This window comes from Chanos chanos, chromosome 6 (genome assembly GCF_902362185.1).
Source record: "Chanos chanos chromosome 6, fChaCha1.1, whole genome shotgun sequence".
Classification (NCBI taxonomy): Eukaryota; Metazoa; Chordata; class Actinopteri; order Gonorynchiformes; family Chanidae; genus Chanos; species Chanos chanos.
Genome location: NC_044500.1, coordinates 21,535,822 through 21,555,251, shown reverse-complemented (window position 1 = coordinate 21,555,251; position 19,430 = coordinate 21,535,822). Strand labels below are relative to the sequence as shown.

The following is a 19,430-nucleotide window of genomic DNA, read 5'->3' as shown; positions in this document are numbered from 1 at the left end:
AAGAAGCTGAAAGACACACAGGGTGCATCCGAATAGTCTTATTTGATTGGGATGGTTCCTAATTGAGTGAAATGACCCAGAAGTATCCAAGTGGCAGCCATGATAAGAGCTGGTTGAATTCTCTAAATGCTAAGGAAAGTTGCTTCAGTGCTTCCTTTCCTATCTCCTTAGCACAAGGTACACTGGACCACCCTTTACAAAAGGAAAAGAGATAATTTTGCCCCTCAGTTCTTTGCAGCAGCAACGTTTAAAGTGACACACCATTCGGCCATTCATGTAAACAAACGATTACGTGAATGTAACGCTAACTGTTGGACAGTGTCAAGCATATCCCTGACACGACACAAAGATTATCTGGCCGAAGGTTTTTCATTGAATGATTTGCTGATCCCATACAAGTAAAATCAAAAAATAAAAGTAACATGACAGAGTCATGGTATCGGTCAAAAGACATATATGCTCTCCAAAAGATAACAATTTCTGACTATAAAAGGGCTCATGCATTTCTTAAATTCTTAACAGAAAACAGTTAAAATTCACTGTATGAACTTAAATAATTTACTAACAATTTTCCAACTATTTCTGATTAAAAGTAAGTCTTAGTCCTGTGAGGTACAAGCATTAGTGATTGCAAAACAAATTAAATTCTATTTTCTAAAAAACAGATCAGATCAACATGGCCTACAAGGGATATGAGATGTTTATAACCAGATGATGTTTTTAATTCAACATGTTTGAAACTTAAGAATGATGATATGCACATTTGTAGATTTGTAGGCCTAACATGTTGTGGGGATTCATGTCAATAAATATGAGTGGACCGGTAGCCTATAGCCCATTCCTTTTTTTTTATTTCAATTCCAACCTTGGTAATGGAGTAATATTTTTAACCAGGTTGTCCACGTTTATATAGCCTGCATGAAACAACATGGTAAGAGCGCACAGAGTGAAGTGTCTAGATGCGCTTTTAGTAGTCCATCTTCGGAACACTGAAGTTTTACCACGGCAGACCCACGCCAATAACATCCATCGTCATGTAATTACGTAGTCTAGTGTAAGTGCAGTCGGATTCTCTTACCACCGCGGTTGACTTTTCCTAAGTCTCTATGAATTCTCCTTCCCATCTTGTGGTTAGGAAAAGTGGTTAGTAAAGGACATAGGACATAATTTTTTAGAGTATTCGCAGGCTCGCTTTTGTGTGACAAAATAGAAACTTTTGTGTTGCTAATAAATGCGACGTATTGGTTTATGTTACCTGATTAATAATTTGATGTTAGAAACTTTTTTTCAACAATTAAACGATATTACTGTTTGTTCAAAAGAAAGAAATAAAAAGAGCTTTAAGGACATGCACGTTAAACTGACATGTTGAATAAATATGTGTGAGTATGTAAATTTACATGAATTTAAGTATAAAAGGCACTTTGGCAAAGAACAAATAAATAGCTTTGCTGAAATTATGCAAAGTTTGAGTAATTATTTTATTAACATTAGATTTGTACACGGCCTTTTGCACTCAGCGTAAAGCTTCAGCGAGTGCCAGTGAAGAAACGTACCGAAGTGCAAAGTAATCAAACCTAAAAAACCCAGAAAAACTCAGTTCAGTTTCACGAACTGTTTGAAAGGATCGGTTCACTAAAAGGAATCGAACTATATATCTATATATACTATATCTAAAGTTTATGTAAACATTTATTGCATTCAACGTAAGTTGCACTGCAGTGTTGTTGCCTCACTGCAAGAGGGTCCTTGGTTCAATTCCTTTGGGAGCTCCAGTTTCCTCCCACAGTCCAAAGACATGTAAGTCAGGTGAACTGGAGACACTAAATTGTCCTCACTTGCAAATGTGTTTGTCTGTGTGTCTCCCCTGCAATGGACTAGCGACCTGTCCAGGGTGTTTCCTTGCCTTTGGTTGAGCGCTGAGATAGACTCCGGCACCCCACTCGACCCTAGTTAGGACAAGCGACTTAGAAAATAAATGAAGTAATGGACAGTGGAAATAAATCACGGTAGTGACACTGTAAAAACACAGTGAAGTACTGGCGACCACAGCTGCCAGAATTTTACTGTAAACCTCACACTCTACAGCACAGAACCGTAATAACTTTTACAGTAATTAACTACAGAAATAAATTATGGTAGTGATACCATAGACAGTTTTACATTATCACTACCGTAATTTATTTCTACAGTAAAAAACTGGCGACCACAGCTGCCAGTGTTTTACTGTAAACCTCAAATTCTACTGTACAGTGCTGTAATAACTAAAACAGCATTTTACTTTTGACATAAATTATGGTAATGGCACTGTAAAAAGACAGGACAATACTGGCAACCACAGCTGCCAGTACTTCACTGTAATTTAACAGGACAATTTCTTAGAGTGTAGGTAAGGGTAAAGGCGCTTGGGTGGTGTAGTAGAAGAGATGGTAGCCCACCAACCCCAGGGGTCTGGGTTTCAACGCAGGCTTCTGTGGCCCTTCTGTCTTGGCTGGGCATCCACACAAACACAACTGGTGATGTTTGTGAGTGCGGTTGGCATTATGTCACTTTTACTGGTTTGGAGCAGATTTGTAATGGACAGGTCTGAAGAGCATAGCTGGACCTCTGCACGTGTCAGGGATTCCTGATGAAGGGGTGGATGCCTCCACATAAGTCAAAGGAGACATGTATAAGACTGAGACAGACTTAAATGCACTGTGAAGAAGCCTATGGCAATGGTGTCTATGGTGGAGGCTGGGGTAGAGCTGGGCCAATGTCCTCCTGGACAAAAATGAGTTTACACCATGTTTGGGGCAGCTGGGTACAGATTTATCGATCTAGGCCAGATTGTATGATATCCAAAGTGGAATTGGGGTGATTCTGGTCCCTGCTTATGACAGATAATCAAAGTATGGTCCCACTGTGCAAAAAGACACCGGGGCAGATCTGTTTACAGATCTGGGCCAGATTCATCTCTACATTTGGAACTGATCTGGCACGCTGTCATCTTGATATGTGAGTAGCTGATTCACAACACTCTGAGTGAGGACATGTTTTGATGTGATAAAATGAACACACTTGTCTCTAAATGCCAAATAGATGATTGTAAAAATACTGTATCTCTGCATTGAGAGATATATAGAATTCACAGATCTTTAATTTGTTGTAATGTAGTAATAAGTCTTAGCTACAGAGCTGAGGAGTGTATCATGAATGACACCAATGTCTCACACATGATTTGTACTCAAATGTCTAAAACTATGCTTCAAACTCTTTTAAAACTGTCAGTAAACATGTCTGAAGTACTGTGGCTGATAAGGCTGATAGCAAAGTACAGATGGAGAGAGCACTACCAGCACGGAGTCAAGTGCCTCCTGGCCTCTAAGGACAGGACAGAAGACAGTTGCACCGTTAAACTAGCACTCTTCCGTAACAATGCCTCTCCTACAGGCCAGCTTCTTATGCCTACTCACACTCACTACGTTCTCCCCTTAACCTCAGATCTGAGATCAATGTTTTCAACTGCTACGCTTATCAAAATAAATTCAAACTGATGAGGGTTATGTCACAAGCAGAGTCGGCTCCAGTGCAGTTTCCATGTGTAAAGCTCTTTACCAGGCTTCCCACTCATGCACAGCTGATGCAGGTGAATTCTGTTATTTCAGATAGGTGAAGTAATGGGTGTTAAAGGAGGAGGAGGACGTGCTAATCGCTGATCCAGAAGTAAAGCACACACTTTCGTGCCTGTGTCTTGTTGAGCAATGCTTTCACCGAGCGAGCACTCTTTGAGAATGCTATACAATAATCTCCTTTTCCTACCAAGGTTTACTCCTAACATTTAGGCCAGGGAGTGTGGAAAAATCATGCCCATTTCAGAGAGACCTCCAGAAAACTTCCTTTAGGCTCAATAGACTCTGCTGTTAAGATTCTTTCTAACTGTTTATAACTGTAACTGTAGTAATGACTGTGGTTCTAGCAGTAATATTGGGTATGGCAGCAGTAGCAGTGGTATTTGTGGTTGCAGTAATTTTGATGATTGTAGCGCTATACAGTAATGAGTTGTTGTCATCACTGACACATGCATTAATTACATTCAGGTATTTCCTGTGCTCTGATCCTATCTCTTTTGCATATTTATTTCAGATTTCTATGTCAATGCAAAAGAAAGAAAAGCTTTAAATTCTGCTGCACTGGCAAAATTCAGATGGTAAAACTGTACTAACGCGTTCACAAATGAAACATCTTGGAGTGCTACAAAAGCTTGTAATTGCCTGTAGACTGTCGGTACCCAGCAGGGTTTTCAGAAGCAGCTCTGGAATAATCCTAACTGTTGACAGCATTCTACACAATAACATAATCCAGTTACTGAACTGGACTACTCATATACACCTTGTGCCAAGTTTCTACAAGACACCAGACCCCCTGTGCCAAGCAGTGGTCTGAGCCAATATGAATGGACACACGGTAACCTCATTAGCATGCCACTCAGACACAGGGAGAAAACACCAAAGTGACAAAAAAAAAAATAGCATCTCCCCTGCCCCTTGTTGAGGGAAACGAACCAACAAGACAACCAAACGCTACCGAGGACCAACTAGGCTTTGTGACTTACACAAAGTATTTACTGTTGTTTTCATTACATTAAGACATCCTGCTGTCATAGTACAATAGCACATCTGTTAGCTTCTATCCCATGATGGCCTATGTTGCCTTAAGCCTCAGTGTACTGAGGTACAGCACTCTAGAAAAACACAGAGCCGAGATGGAAGAGAGCTTTGTGTTTCTTCACTGCCGTGGCAGAGGAGAAGAATGAAGACACTGTCAAAAAGACCCTCAAACATGTTGCCATCAGAGAAATCACAGAGACTCATCCAGGTGAAACTGCCAGCACTCGCCTAACTAAGTGTGTTAGGCTTTTAATGTTTTCATGTGAGCTGTGTATGAAAACAAAAAAACAAGCATCAAAATGCCATTAAAGAGAGCTAAAAAGAGTGTGTTGCATAGAATTAGGAGAATAAAATGCATCTCTAATGCGTGGATATGTAATTGCTCTCCTGAGATGCACTCTGGTACAGACTACTGTCGAGCATGAAGATAGCAGGAATGAAACCAGCTCATGTTATGTCGTAAACAGTAATATTGCTCATGTAATGCCATAAACAGTAACATTATATTACCTGTAGTGTCAAATCAGTCTCATGACAGTAGACCTCACAGACATCAAACGGACTATGTCTGGGTTCATGGCATTCAAGTGGTGTTTCTTTGATTTCTTGTCTCTTTAGATCTCTCTCTCTCTCTTTTTAACTATGCCCTAAAACAACGCTCACATACAAATGCACTTCCTGGACAACCCAGCACACAGGTTAAACAGACATCACAGATTTGAGAATTGAACATCCATTCCATTCATCTGTTTGACAGAGAATGGGATGAATTACTAACATCAGGAAGGTAAAAACCATTAAAACCGCTTTTGCATGAGCACCATATCGACAAGTATTCCTTCTCGCTCTGCTGACCTGTCAATCAAGGGGTTTTGGCAAAACACAAGATGCCAGGAGAATCAAAAAACTCTCTCAGTTAATATTGTCTATTTCTTTTTTTTTCTCCCCCAGGCCCTGATTAAAAACTAATGAGATGTCTGGTAGCAAGGAGACAATATGTATCTGGTATAGCAATTCCCCTCTCTCTCTCTCTCACACACACACACTCACACATACAGACAGACAAACACACACACAAACACAATATTTTCTGAAGGTGGCATAATTGCTTCCTGTACTTGTTAGACTACACACTCACTCATCACCTTCACCTCAGATCCCGCAGCACAGAAGTATGTAGAAGTAACATTCTGTAGCACTTTGATTTACTAAGCAAAATTATAGAAACATGTCAGAGCAGGTTTAGGCAACTCCTCAATTCCTCCCAAACAGAGGAGTTTGTATTAGTCCTCTTTATGAACCTGTCTACGACGTAGTTCCCTCTCCTAGGCACAAAATGTTATCTTCAAGCAAATACAGTTACCCTCACCCTTGTTTCGGTTTACTTGCATTACCTTTCATTATTTTGGCACTGATTCCATTTTGTGACAGCTATATTATCCTCAGCATTAAATTAATAATTAACTGATGTACCAGACAATTGTTAGAAAATCAGACCTCTAAATTTCTGCACTGACAAGAACATAAAACTTTCAGTGTTACAATGTGACAGCAGAGACTTTGAATACCAACTAAAACATCCAGGGATCATCACCAGAGACAGAGACTACGCATAAAAATGGCAAAATAACTTACCACTGTCTTCAATGGAGAAATGGAAAATGTCAGTGGTGGCATTGTCTCCATCTCGCAGTATGTAACAAACATGCATGTCATTGATGTCAGCTGAGGAAAACATGAAGTCAAATCAATATACATAGTCAAAAAAAAATTCTACACATTTAGACTATGTGATTGAGATGATTAAAAAAAAAATACCCTCTTCACCACATAGTTATAAACAATAAAACAAGTAAATGCTCTATAAATAACCCAAAACTTTCTTCATCTCATATGGGAATGCAGGTATTGGAATTACCAGCTATTACCAACATGGAATCTTTTCATTTATCACAGAAGAAGAGAACTTTCTCCAAACTTGGCAATGACAGGACAAATTATTATTTAAGCCGAGCATTTTTGGCTCACTATTAGAGTTTGACAATCTGCTAACTGCCAAAAAAAGATTATACCTAAGCTTCATCATTTGGATAGAGTTTACTGGGATGTTCCAGGTGTAAAACAATACAAGGCAGTAAAATTTGGGCATATACACAGGCTCACGCATGAGCCGGTTTATAAAGAACAGTATAATTCCAGCTGGCACGTAATTGAACATCTGTCTTCATCCTTCTGAATTGGGATTTGGGAGACAATTCTTTGGAGCCTAGGATTTCAGGGAGGGTGCTAAGTTTACAGCCTAGGCTATCTTCAATATTTGATGTCAAAACACTTCTCATCAAAGAGCCCTGCTCATAAAAATGAAAACCCTCAATTTTTTAAATATCCATGAGGGAGTAGCAGCTTTAAGTACTGCTGGATTTCCCCACTCACGCTACCACTGAAATACTTAAAAAAGGCTTCCTGCCAGGGAAAGTTTTTGAGACTACAAAGGGGTGAATCGATCAGGTTCTTTGCCAGCAGGTTGAGCTGATGCTCTTGTTTGTTGCAAGTCTATTAATTATTTTCAGTTTTTTTCAACGCTGGAACATATATAGACCTGCTCTCTGTACAGGTTTAGCCATATTCCCAGGTATCCATGGTCAGGCCTGCAGTAAACCAGTCCTGTGTGTTATACTACAAGCATCATCAACTAATCAGTTAATTGATTAATTAACTAGATAGACAGAAAGACATACGTATGTATGTATGTATATATAAATATATACACATATATGTGTGTGTGTGTGTGTGTGTGTGTGTGTGTGTGTGTGTGTGTGTGTGTGTATTTATAGACGAATCTATCTATTTATGGAGAGAGAGAGATACATAGATAGATGGATAGATAGATGAAGTTAAATTGAAGTGAACCAAAAATATATATAATTATTTAGTAATATAGTATATAATTAAGTCACATCTTGTGAAATCTTTGAGAAGTACATTACACTCCCTTTAAAATAATCTAGCGGTAATAAGCATTGGGACACGTCAAACTGTTCTCCAACTGAAGTTATGAGAAGTATAATTAAAGCTCTTCTATATTTTAACACAGTAACCCTGTCACCTCCCTTACATAATTGAGACATAGTTAAAAATGTGATATGGCACTAAACTGAGAAATACAGCATTTGCCACTGGGCCCATTTCCCAATGAGAAGCCCAGTCTGGTGTGAAGACTACATACCCCTGATCAGGGTCGCTGTCTTACCTTGGGTGAAAGTGGTGATGCTAGCATTGCCTTTTCCCAGGTCAATGAGGTAGCCATGCTCTGGACCCACTGTAATCGTAAAGGTAACAGTGCCTTGGGGACTGTCTTTGTCTTGCGCCTTCAAAACCTTGCTGGTGATCATGAATCCCAGATGACCTGTGGACAGGCTCCTCAGTGTGGGAGCCCCTTTGTTCACCACAATCTGTGGAACACCGTTATCAACAGAGATGATTTTGATCTTCATCATCTGAGGCTTTCGAGTTTCAAACACTGTGTCGGGGAAGACGTAGAAGTCAGTGTGAGTTCCATCTGTGACAGTAAAAGAGAAGCTGTCTGAGGCAGACTCAGTCCCATCATGCTTGTAGCTGATCATGTTCTCGTTCAGGTCCTGTTTGGTGAAGGAGGTGATGGGGTGGGTGTTGTTAAACAGCAGTCGGCCATGGACTGGCAGCTGAGTGACCGTGAACTTGAGAAGTCGATCTGCTGTGTCTCGGTCCTCCACAGTTAACTCAAAAGGAGTAATCAGCTTGTTTTCGCCCTCATTTACCACCAGTCCATGAATGGTAACCACAGGCTTTTTGTTGTCCACGTCAGTGATGGAAATACGGAATGTGCGAAACACAGGATTGTAGCCATCTGTCACCTCAAACTCGAAGCTGTCCATCTTCACCTCGTCATCAGCTGTGTGTATATAGTAGATTTTGTTGCCTGCAAGTTGGAGTTGAGTGAAGGAGCTGACTGGCATTCCTGGTGTGTCAGTGCACTCCAGGTGTCCTCTCATCGGAGCTCTGGTGATGCTAAACATCAGGTGTTCATCTGGGCTGTTGTGATCACTGGTGCTAAGTAGGTCTGTGGTTAAGGTCACTCTACCTCCCTCTTTCAAGGAGACACCTTTGCTGACAACATCTGGGAACACCATGTCTATGCCACCAACAGTGACATAAAAGTACCTGTCAATCAGAGGGTTGATGCCATCCGTCACATCAAATTTAATGAGGTCCCGTACTCCCTCCTGTCCATTATGGATATACATGATTAAATCCTGGTCAACCTCATACTGTGTGAAATTCATCCCAATGGTAATGTTCACAAATGACCCGAGAGGTGTTCTCTTTTGTAAAAATCCCTGGTTTGGTCCGTAGCGGATTATGTAGGTTAGTGTGCTATCTTCTGAATCTAAGTCTGTGGCTTTTAACACTTTGTTATTGATTATTTTGACCTCCCCTATCTCAATGTCAAGCCCGTCATTGATCGCCATCCGCGGTGTTTCGTCATCTACCGGGATTACCATGACGATGACAGTTTTCTCCACACTAAACTTGCCATCTGTGAGAATAACATCAAAATTATCCTGAGAGGTTTCTGAATCGTCATGCTCATAGACAATACTAGAAGCTTCCCTTATCTGCTCTAAAGTGAAATTGGTCACAGGCACAGTACCAGTGGATAACTGATTGAGAATAAATCCATGTTTAGGGAGTTTTGTGATAATAAATGTCAGCTCGTCGGTGGGAACATCTGCATCGCCACCATTTAAAATGGGGGTATCAATCACAATGTTCATTCCCTCCATTACCACAAACTCCCTCATGTGAATTTCTGGCTTCTCATCATTCGCAGGTATTATCTCTATAGGGAAAAAATACCTCTCTGAGAAATTTATTCCATCTGAGCACCTGAACGTGAATCTGTCTTCCACTGGCTCCACTCCTTTGTGAATACTTTGCACATAATAAATATGGTTTTGTCTGATGTCTTTGATGGTGAACGCACTGATGGCTGTCCCTGACCTGGACTTTTCAGAGCCTGGAGCTGGAGAAATGTTCTCTACATAACCAGATGTGGGCTGAACAATGATTGTGCAGAGAAGATCATCGTTGAGCGTGTCCACATCATCAGCACTAATATGTAGGATTCCAATCACATTCTTCTCACCCTCCACAACTCTGAACAGAGGTCCTACAAAGATCTCAGGGGCTTGGCTGTCTAAGGGCAAGATTGTGACTTGCACTCGAACTCCCTTGATTTTATTGCCCCCCACAGTCCATTCATCAGACATGTCAGTGAGAGTCAGATTAAAGAAGTCTTCCCTCGTCGTCAGGCCAATCTCTCCACTAGTATGTGTGTAAACTACGATTCCTGTAATGATGTCTGCTTGAGTAAAGCTTTTGGAAGGTACTCCGTTCACCAGAATTTCACCTAACGCTGGGGGATCCTCCACAATAAAGGTCAGACGGAGATCATCCGTGTCCTCATCTCGACCCTGAATAACATTGGAGGTGATCTCAGTTGCCCCGTTCTCCAGAACATCGATATAGGAACCAATAGTGCCCTCTGGTAGACTGATGGTTGGAGCCTCATCGTCAACAGGTTTCACAGTTATCCTGACAGTGATGGTAACAACATGGACTCCATCACTCACATCTAACTGAAAGAAATCATTTAGTGATTCATCTCCGTTGTGAATGTATGAGATTCGGCCATTAGCGATGTCATCCAGATTGAAGCTGTGCCCCTTTGTTAGGTCAGTGAATGAATACTGTACCTGACCGTGAAGTGGAGGTTGGGTAAGTGTAAATGATATCTGAGAACTATCTGTGTCAGCGTCTGTAGTGTGAAGCTCAGCACTTGTTATTACATGCGTTCCACCTTCCAGCACAGAGAAGCCTGAGTTTGTTATCTGTGGGGGCTTGTTGTCGACAGGCTGCAGAAAAATGGTGAAAATGCCATTGATACTATTTCCAGAAGTGTCTTCAACAGTATAATGAAACTGTACCACATGTGGTGTTATTCCCAGCTCAAGATCAGGGGGCCTGTAAGCTATCTTGTGGTGATTTATCTGGGCCTGTGTGAACTCTGTGACCTCTGTGTTAGGACTCTCTGTCAAAACAATAGATCCGAGTATTTCAGGGCTGTTTTCGTCTGTGTCTGTTGGTGGCTGAGTAATTGTGTATTTCAGATCTCTGTCTTCTGAATCTAAGTCAGTGTACCGCAAAAACTTTTTGCGAAAGTAGGTCAGTTGATATTCATGTACAGTCACCTGCAATGTAGTGCCAGGGTAAAGTTCGGGTGGAATGTCATCGATAGGGAGAATCTTAATAATGAAAGAGCTCTCCCCTGACTGATTTGGGGGATCATTGTCATCTTGAACTCGGAAGACAAACTGGTCCATGATGGTGTCGGCGTTGTGTGGGCCAGTGTGCCTGTAAAACAGCTTTCCGTCTGTGATATCTTGCTGCAGCCACTCTGTCATTACTTTCTCATACACCTCATTCTCAGCGTTGAACGTCCAGGATGACGGGTCCTCTGGAGCCTCAGACTGGCGCAACAGCACCTCGCCAATAGTGGAAAAGGGAGGCTGTATTACAAATTTAATTGTGGAATCCTCTGAGTCAATATCTGCAGCACTGAGCATTAAAGGTGAAATGGGCATCATTTGGTTTTTAAACAACACCAGCCCTGTGTTGGCATTTATTATAGGTGGCTCATCATCCATTGGCACGACTGTGATCGGAAACAGGAACTCCACTTCATGTTTGCCGTCTGTCATTCTGAAAATGATGTTGTCACTGTAGGTATCACTCCCGTCATGCTGATAGACAACAGTGCCAGCGTCAAGGGCAGCTGCTGTGAAGAATTTCCTCCCAGAGCCGAACACCGTCAGCTCTCCATGTTGCAGTCCATCAATAACCGAGATCCTGACATCTGCTAAATTGTCCTCATCACTGATCTCTAAGTTGTATGAGCTGGACAGGGGCCTTGACTGACCCTCGTACAGCAGCTGTCCAGTGTTTTGGGTCACTACAGGGGCCAAGGTATTCATGGGTTTAACGACAATCATGAATGCAAAAGGGTCAGACACCGCACCCTCTGTGTCCACAACCTCAAACTCAATTTGGAAAATTCTCTCAGTGTCAGAGTCCACAGAGGGTGGCTTGTAAGCTATCTTTAGATCTTTGAGATCTCCTTGATAAAAAGAAGTGATTGGCAGATTTCTATCATCTGTGCTCACAATATAGCCTTCCTCAAAGGACAGAGGTGAGGTGATATTGAAGATTAAATCATCGGGATTGGACTCAATGTCCTCTGCAGCAAGCATATCAGGGGTTATAGCAGTCATCACAAACTGGTCAACTTCCATCATCATCATCGCCACAAAGCTAGGTTTGGGAGGTGTGTTTTCTTCACCCTCTTTTACGCGTACCAGAATCTGGAAAAACTCTTGTTTAAGTATATTGCCCTCGTTATCTTGTAACTCCACGTACATTGGGATGTAATCTCTGTTTGGTGAGCGATGGGCAAATGTGTGTTGGTAATGTATGTTCAGTCTGAGAAAGTCATCACAATCAACCATTTTTCTTAGTTTACTCTCATCAATAATCTTGCCATATCTTGGCAACGCACTTCCACTAGCGAGGGATGTCACTTTACACTGGTATGCCCTTCTGTCGAAAGTGAACTCCAAAATCTTTTTATCAATAGGATTACTTATTCCAAGCAGTTTCTCAACAATAAGCGGCATATTTTTCGTTAGAATTTCTAACTGAGTGAAGATGACCTCAACCTCCATCATAAAAGGTATGATAACGGTATCAGTCTGTGTGTCATAGCGAAGCTGTAATCTCACCCTGTCCTTCGAAGGGCTTCTGGAGCCAAAATGAGAATACTTCACGTCGTTCGGACCAAATTCGCATGGAAACTTTTTTGGTGATAACTGCCCGGGTCTTTGTGACAAAGGATCATTATCCAGCACTGTTATGCTGCACTTTTCTCCTGGTCGAACTTGGATAACCAGATCGTTGATTGGATCAATAAAGACAGATCTACCGAATGGAACACGTATTCCATTATTGGCAACCAGAATAGCATCTTCGGAGAGTTCTGATCGTAAACCATATGAAAGTCCGAGACTGTCAAACACCTGTGCAGAAGTATAATCCATCAGAGTCATTACAAGTAGAGACACTTCCATAAAAACAGGAGCTACGGCAATCTTGTGCCGCCGCGGAAAAATATTCCAAGCCATCTGAAAAAGAAGCCTCGTCGAGGACGTTTTGAAATCTGCACATAAAATCGAAAACGAAATATCAAAGATGGTGAGTTAAAAGAATGCAACCGCGGTCTTGGAAAATCTCCCACACACATCCATGTTAAGGTGCACCATTCTCTCAAAGCTGCTGCACTCAGGAATAAACTTCATGCCTGTAGAAGCGAAGTGAGGAGAGCACGCCCTCGCCTTATGCGATTGGGTGGTATTCACAGTGGAATGCTTATGTCAAATTATAAATGGACATTAATAATGTCACTCTGGCATACTGGCGACAACGACATGAAACCTTTGAGAGCAGAAATAAAATGTAACTCATATAACTCACAGTTTTAAGAACATTAATGTTTAAACATTCAGTGAACAAAAGTTATTATTCCAAGTCCATAATTCGTTAGACCTGAAGTTACACCTGTGGGTCACAGTCTGGCAAGCCATTGTGCAATGAATAAACTGTTTAATCAACGAATAAGATATAATTTTAATTCCTTTTGTTAAAGATTGAGATTTGGAGGAAATATAGAACGTTGTATGTCACAGTAACCTTGTAGCTCCCAGTAGCTCCCTCTAGTGGTGAATTAAGAAATAGTTCGCTACTCCCTTGTCGAAGTTCATGAAGTCGCGAGAAGCTGTCTGTTCAGACATTTTGTCATCTTCAGTAGCGAAATTTTTGGTGCTGCCACATGACTGAACGTATTATTTTATAATTACTTGCATGTGCTTATTCAGAAAGTCAGAGCATTTTTGGAAAAAAAAAAAAAAAAAGTAAAGAGAAGATAAACAAGCCTAACACAAACCTGTGACCGTATCCATCTATCTGACTTAACCAGCACAGAGGAAATGATCGTGTTCATTCATATGTATGTCTTTAGAAATTCCGAGTAGGCAGAGTATTTATCTTTTTGCTTTACATTGTCTTAATAAACACATGAAAAAATAATGATTACAGAGAAAAAAAACTTGAATCCAGACTAGTTTGTTTTGCTGGGAAAGAGTTGAGGAGATTGTATCAGATGTTCAAATCTGCCTGTCTGTGTCTGAATAGTTGTTAAAAAATGGCAGGCATGTGTAATTACAAGCCAAATATTATACTCACAGAATCACAGTCTCCTCATGGATCAGGTCTGAGCACTTTAGATGAATGACTTCACACATCGAGGGACAGCATTAATAATATCCTTCGTTCAGCAGTGGCAAAATTTGTCTTCATCGTGAATAAAAAAACTGTACAGAGCACTATCATTAGTGGAAAGTACCTGAGGGACAGGCTCTGGAAAGGGAATGAAACCAGATGGAGCTCAGTGGTACTTAGGAGTCTGACAAACACATTCACATATTAACTGATGAGTAGGTACTTATATATTAGAGGGAACTACAGTAATAACAGGTTTCCTCGTTTCATGTCGGCAGCATGCATTAAAGTAAAATATTAATCGGATGGAAAGAGACATAATTTAGAATAGAGAGGCATGCTGAATACAAACTTCCTTCTCTCTCACTGTTTGTCTTTCTTCCTGTCTTTCTTCTGCACCAAAATCAAACCTTTATTTACAAAACCACAATATTTTAGAATTGTTTTATCCAGGAATTCTCAGTGTTTTCACAGGAATCCGCCTTCGAGTGGGTTACAGCAACGTGATAAATATCTGACTGTTTGACAGAACAGCTAAATTGTGTTGCTTTGTTAATTCACCCTTATCAGATTAATGATAGGAACAGACATGATGCAGAGAGAGGGGAGTAGTTCCTGAGAAGTTTTTATTTTTTATCACTGTTAATGAATTTACATAAATAATTCAGCACAATGGACATGTCTTTCGGTTAATCTGGGTCAAAGGTCAATCTATCTTCATTCATTTGATCTAAGTGACTGGTGCCTATTATAGGAGATCATGAAGAAACATTGTTTGAGGTTTCTCTCTATGTGAATATCATAAACAAACAACTTTATCAAAGGTGAGTTCTTTTATAAAAAACAAAACAAAACAAAAAAAACGTGGATATTAAAACTGACTTCTCCTTGACACTCACATTCCACCCTCTGTGTCTGGATACCTAACAGTTCAGGTTCAAGTTCAAGTTTATTTGTATAGCACTTTTTACAATCAGAAATTATCAGCTATACAGTGATCAGTGCTTAAACCTCCAGTGGAAGAAGAAACATTGGGAGGAACCAACACTCAACCGGGGGAGCCCATCCTCCTCTTGCCAAAAAAAGAGAAATTGTAACATCAGCTTTAACTTCCAGCCAGTGCTCAATCCAGCCCTTCTCAACCTATACAATCAAAAAAATGAAAACTAATTTGTATTTGTGATTTGTATATCTAAAGCAAATAAATCAAGTTGAAATAACTTGTAGTCATGAATTTCCATGTATTACTTGAAATGTTATAGTTGAAAGAGCATAAATAAGCCTATAGTTCAGCCAACTAAAACCAGTCATGTAAAATGCACTAGTATGAATTATGTTTATCCAAGTTTCATGGGATTGGTTTTCAATTGTTAGTGCATATCCAATAACGGCAGGTTTGTTGTGATTTTTCAGGTGGTTTTCCATTTAAATGACAAAGAATCTGTCATTAGGTTTATACTTACATGTTTATTGAATGAGTTACTTATGCCTTATGCCACTGTGCACTAGTGCCACTTATGTGTGTGATGTACCTCATTCTGCTGCGTGGAAAGTTTTCAAGGATGTGTCCATTTACTCTGCGATTTTTGAAAACACAAGCTTTCTGCCAGCTGCATGGTGGTGCAGTGGGTGGTGCTGCTGCCTCGCAGCTAGAAGGTCCTGGGTTCAATTCCTGGTCAGCTCCAGTACCCTCCACTACACTAACTAGGACAAGTGGATCTGAAAATGAATGAATGCTGCAAACACTGATTGTCATGACCAAGCAGGCTGTAAATTGTATCAGTTAAGTCTTCAGTTTTAGCACTGATGAGTTAATGCTAGATTAGATTTATTTGTTAAATCCATATATTCAAACTGGATCACTGACAGCTGTAGTAACTACCTACTCAAATAAATCAAGTTCATTAAATTGAAATTACCACAGTAAATTACATTAATTTCATCTGTCTTAATTTTGTTAGATCAGCAAAATAACTTAACTTTGAAGGAACATGGTTTATTTTCATGGAAAAACTTTCCACAATTAAATTAAGTAGATGTAACTTTTTTTTTCAGTGCACTTTTGTGCACTATTTATTGTTTTAAAGAGCAGTACTCACTACTGCACCTATTGCTACTGTTCCACCAGAACTTATTGACCTTTGGCAGATACTTGTTGAATTGTGGCTGAATGAATCAGTGTCATTCTCTGCCGGTCCTGGTATCTTTGTCTTGGCTGTAACCTGCTGTGGTGCCAGCGCTGCAGTTGGCATGCTGTGTTTCCATTGTAACAACTGCCACAAAGCTTACTGAGTCTATTTTTACCCCCCATTCTTAATGGTGAAAATGGTAATGATACTTATAGTTAATTACCTCATACACTGAGACTCCTCTTTAATCCTGTTCACCCTTCACTCAAGCCCCTCACAGCACATGAGATGGCCAGTCAGCAAAAAAAAGTGTCAAAGTTGTATCAGTGTCCTATGACTCCAGTTCAAACAAATACAGGACAATATACAACATACCTTAGGTCAGGAAGTTCAAATCAATGATTTGAAAGATGTATATGTTTATGTATGCGTGTGTGTGTGTGTGTGTATGTGTTAGAATAATTAAACATTAGGTTTATATATATGTGAGAAAGCTTGGTAAACTGCACCTCTAAGGAACATTTGTTGCCTCTTATTGTAACAGTTAGTGTTTTGGAATGAATTTATAATTTGATGTATCTGTAAATATGATTGATTCTACTGAATAATCAATAAAACAATTTATATCCCTACTGTTGATAACATGCTTGAAACTAACAAAAAAAAAAAGAAAAAATGACAACAAAAAGTTGTTTTATCTTGGACAAGAGCTAAGGGAATGCCAGGTGTCAGTTGTGCTGAAGTCCTATCAGTCAAAACTTTAAAAGCACACGACAAACGGCTGTTGGCTCTGCATACAGAGATCCACACGGCTCTATTGACCACCACATCCACTCCTCAACAAAACTCTTAATGAAAGTGCCTAGTCATAAACATAAAATATGGAAGCCATGCACAATCCTACCACTTTCTCTCCTAACAAGCCTTACAGGGAGACTACAACCCTCTACCGTTTTTACGTAAGTATTAAAATGGCCCTGGGCCCCAAGCTGGTCACTCAGAGGTGTAAGGTCAGCTCTTGTCATCCTGTGGTAGCTCGCTCTGCACAGATGTCTCTGCAGGACATGTCTATGCACAGGAGCTGTGAACCCTGTGGGCCCTATTGCACAACTCAACACTAATGAACCTAACACAACACAACAGTGAACACAACTAAGGCCAGGGTGAAAAAGATAGACTTCTGTGTGTGTAAACAGTATAACCACCAACATCTGAAATGGGAACAAAGCTCCAGTCACCTACGGTATCTCTAGAAAACATGAACGTTTAACATCATTAGTTTGCGTTTGTCTAATGGTTACCCCCCCACCCCCACCCCTGTCCCCCGAAAGGTTCATGAAAGCAAACTTTTTTTAAGGGGGGGGGGGGGGGGGGGGGGGGGCTCTCCTCTTCATTTCTCCCTACAACTCGTCTCTATAGCAACAGTGCAACAGCAGTTATATATGCGGGTGTGAGGTGTATGCATAGGGGTGTGAACAATTATGCATACGTAATAGAGGAGAATATTAAGGTTCCTCAACAGTGTAATCAAGTAAAGGGTAATGATATCATGCTGACATGCCATATATTTAAAAATTGTCACTGCTTGGTAGGTTTTAAACCTTCTGTCACATTGTTCTTGGGTCGTTTTGGGATCTTTCCTCGAACTTATACTTTTGGGGCCCCACTCTGTGCTCACTTCCTGTTGCAGTATGCATTTTAGAGTGAAAAAACACCAATTTATTTTATTTCTCACAGTCAGCTCTCTGTCTATCAAAGTTCTCTTGACAGTAGAATAATCCTATCATTTTGTATGAACTGGTCCTTCCTTGTATTTAATATATGGCACAGTGAAAATGAAAGAAAACGTGTGATAATCCAGGCAAGTGTATGAGGAGAAACTATTGGCCAATCAGCAGTTAGTGCTGTCCACCTGTCTGTGCAGCTCTGCCTCTCTGATTTCTTGTAAAAGCTCTGGAGTAAAGGTTTGTGTGTGTGTGTGTGTGTGTGTGTGTGTGTGTGTGTGTGTGTGTGTGTGTGTGTGTGTGTGTGTGTGTGTGCGCGTGCGCGTGTGCGTGCGTGTGCGTGTGCGAGTGCGTGTGCATGTGCGTGTGTGTGTTTATGTGTGTGGGATTCAGACGTGTGAGTTTGAGGCTGAGATCGATATGAGTTTCTGCATGCTAAAATAAATATATTTTATGGGGACAATTACTTCATACGATGTTCTCTTCGATCTTGCATAGCTCTACTGTGTACGTTTTAAATCAGGGAAAGAGTGATTCATACCTCAGCTCACTCAGAGCACTCTCAGAGTTCATAAATACAGGATCATCAGCCTGTCTTCATAAAGTCTTTCTTATCTCTGAAATACCTTTTCAATGTGAGCCTTGTTAGAGCTTTGGATGGCTTATGTCCTTTAGACTTTGAGCCTATTCATTTGTGTGATTTAATTTGAAGGAGATGGACAGAAACACAGAGGTAAAGAAATTAAGACACTAAAATAAGACAGATAAGAGTATTGTTTGCATTCAAATGCAAATTCTCTGTTGTCTCCATAAAAGAGTCATTAGTTGCTGGACCTTCTTAATTATTATAGAGATAACTGAACTGTATGGATTTCTCTCTACCCTTTGTTTGAGAGTGAATCCCTCAGATCTTAGAAGATCACAAATTCAAAACTCACACAACATTGCCACACCATACATTACGTATGTATATATACTGAGGAGCAGGGTAAAAATAATTACTTTGCACCTTTATCTGTTCCACTGAGCAGATGGTACAGAAATATGGTTTTACCAAACCAGACAAGCATGTAACCTCAGTCACAGAGGAATCTGCCTCAGACATCACAACACTGCAGTGATGTGTGACACCTTTTAATTCATCAATGTGAAATGTATAAAGCTAAATGTTTAAATATTTCATCACGAGAGAAAGAGAGCCTGGCTACAGCAGAACAAAGAGAGTGACTTCCATAAATGACTTTGCCAGACTTAACTAGAATCACAGTGGGTGGCTATTTGCCCAGTGTTTTGGGAAAGACTAAATATTTTCGTCATCTGCTGCTAAGCTTTAATTGACTGTAACATTAATCTTTCAGTGACTTGCCCATGTTCCTGAAGTTCAACTGTTTCCATAGACCAGTTTGTTTCCACTAGACCAGTCAGTTTCCGCTAGACTAACTGGTTGGAGTGGGATACCACTTATGAACCCACAAACTGCATCTTTGCAAATAGTTTCC

General features: G+C 40.4%; 1 protein-coding gene across 4 annotated transcripts in view; it reads right to left on the bottom strand.

The window, feature by feature from the left end:
- Window positions 1-12,881, bottom strand: part of frem2b (FRAS1 related extracellular matrix 2b) — a 69,799-nt gene extending 56,918 nt beyond the window's left edge. For all 4 annotated transcript variants that reach the window (XM_030776213.1, XM_030776216.1, XM_030776214.1 and 1 more), the window contains exons 1-2: window positions 7,900-12,881; window positions 6,285-6,374 (exon numbers count right to left, since the gene is read on the bottom strand). In XM_030776213.1, the coding sequence (XP_030632073.1) occupies window positions 6,285-6,374; window positions 7,900-12,871 (5,062 nt within the window). In that variant the 5' untranslated portion in view covers window positions 12,872-12,881. The remainder of the gene's footprint in view (window positions 1-6,284; window positions 6,375-7,899) is intronic.
- Window positions 12,882-19,430: the final 6,549 nt, after the last annotated feature.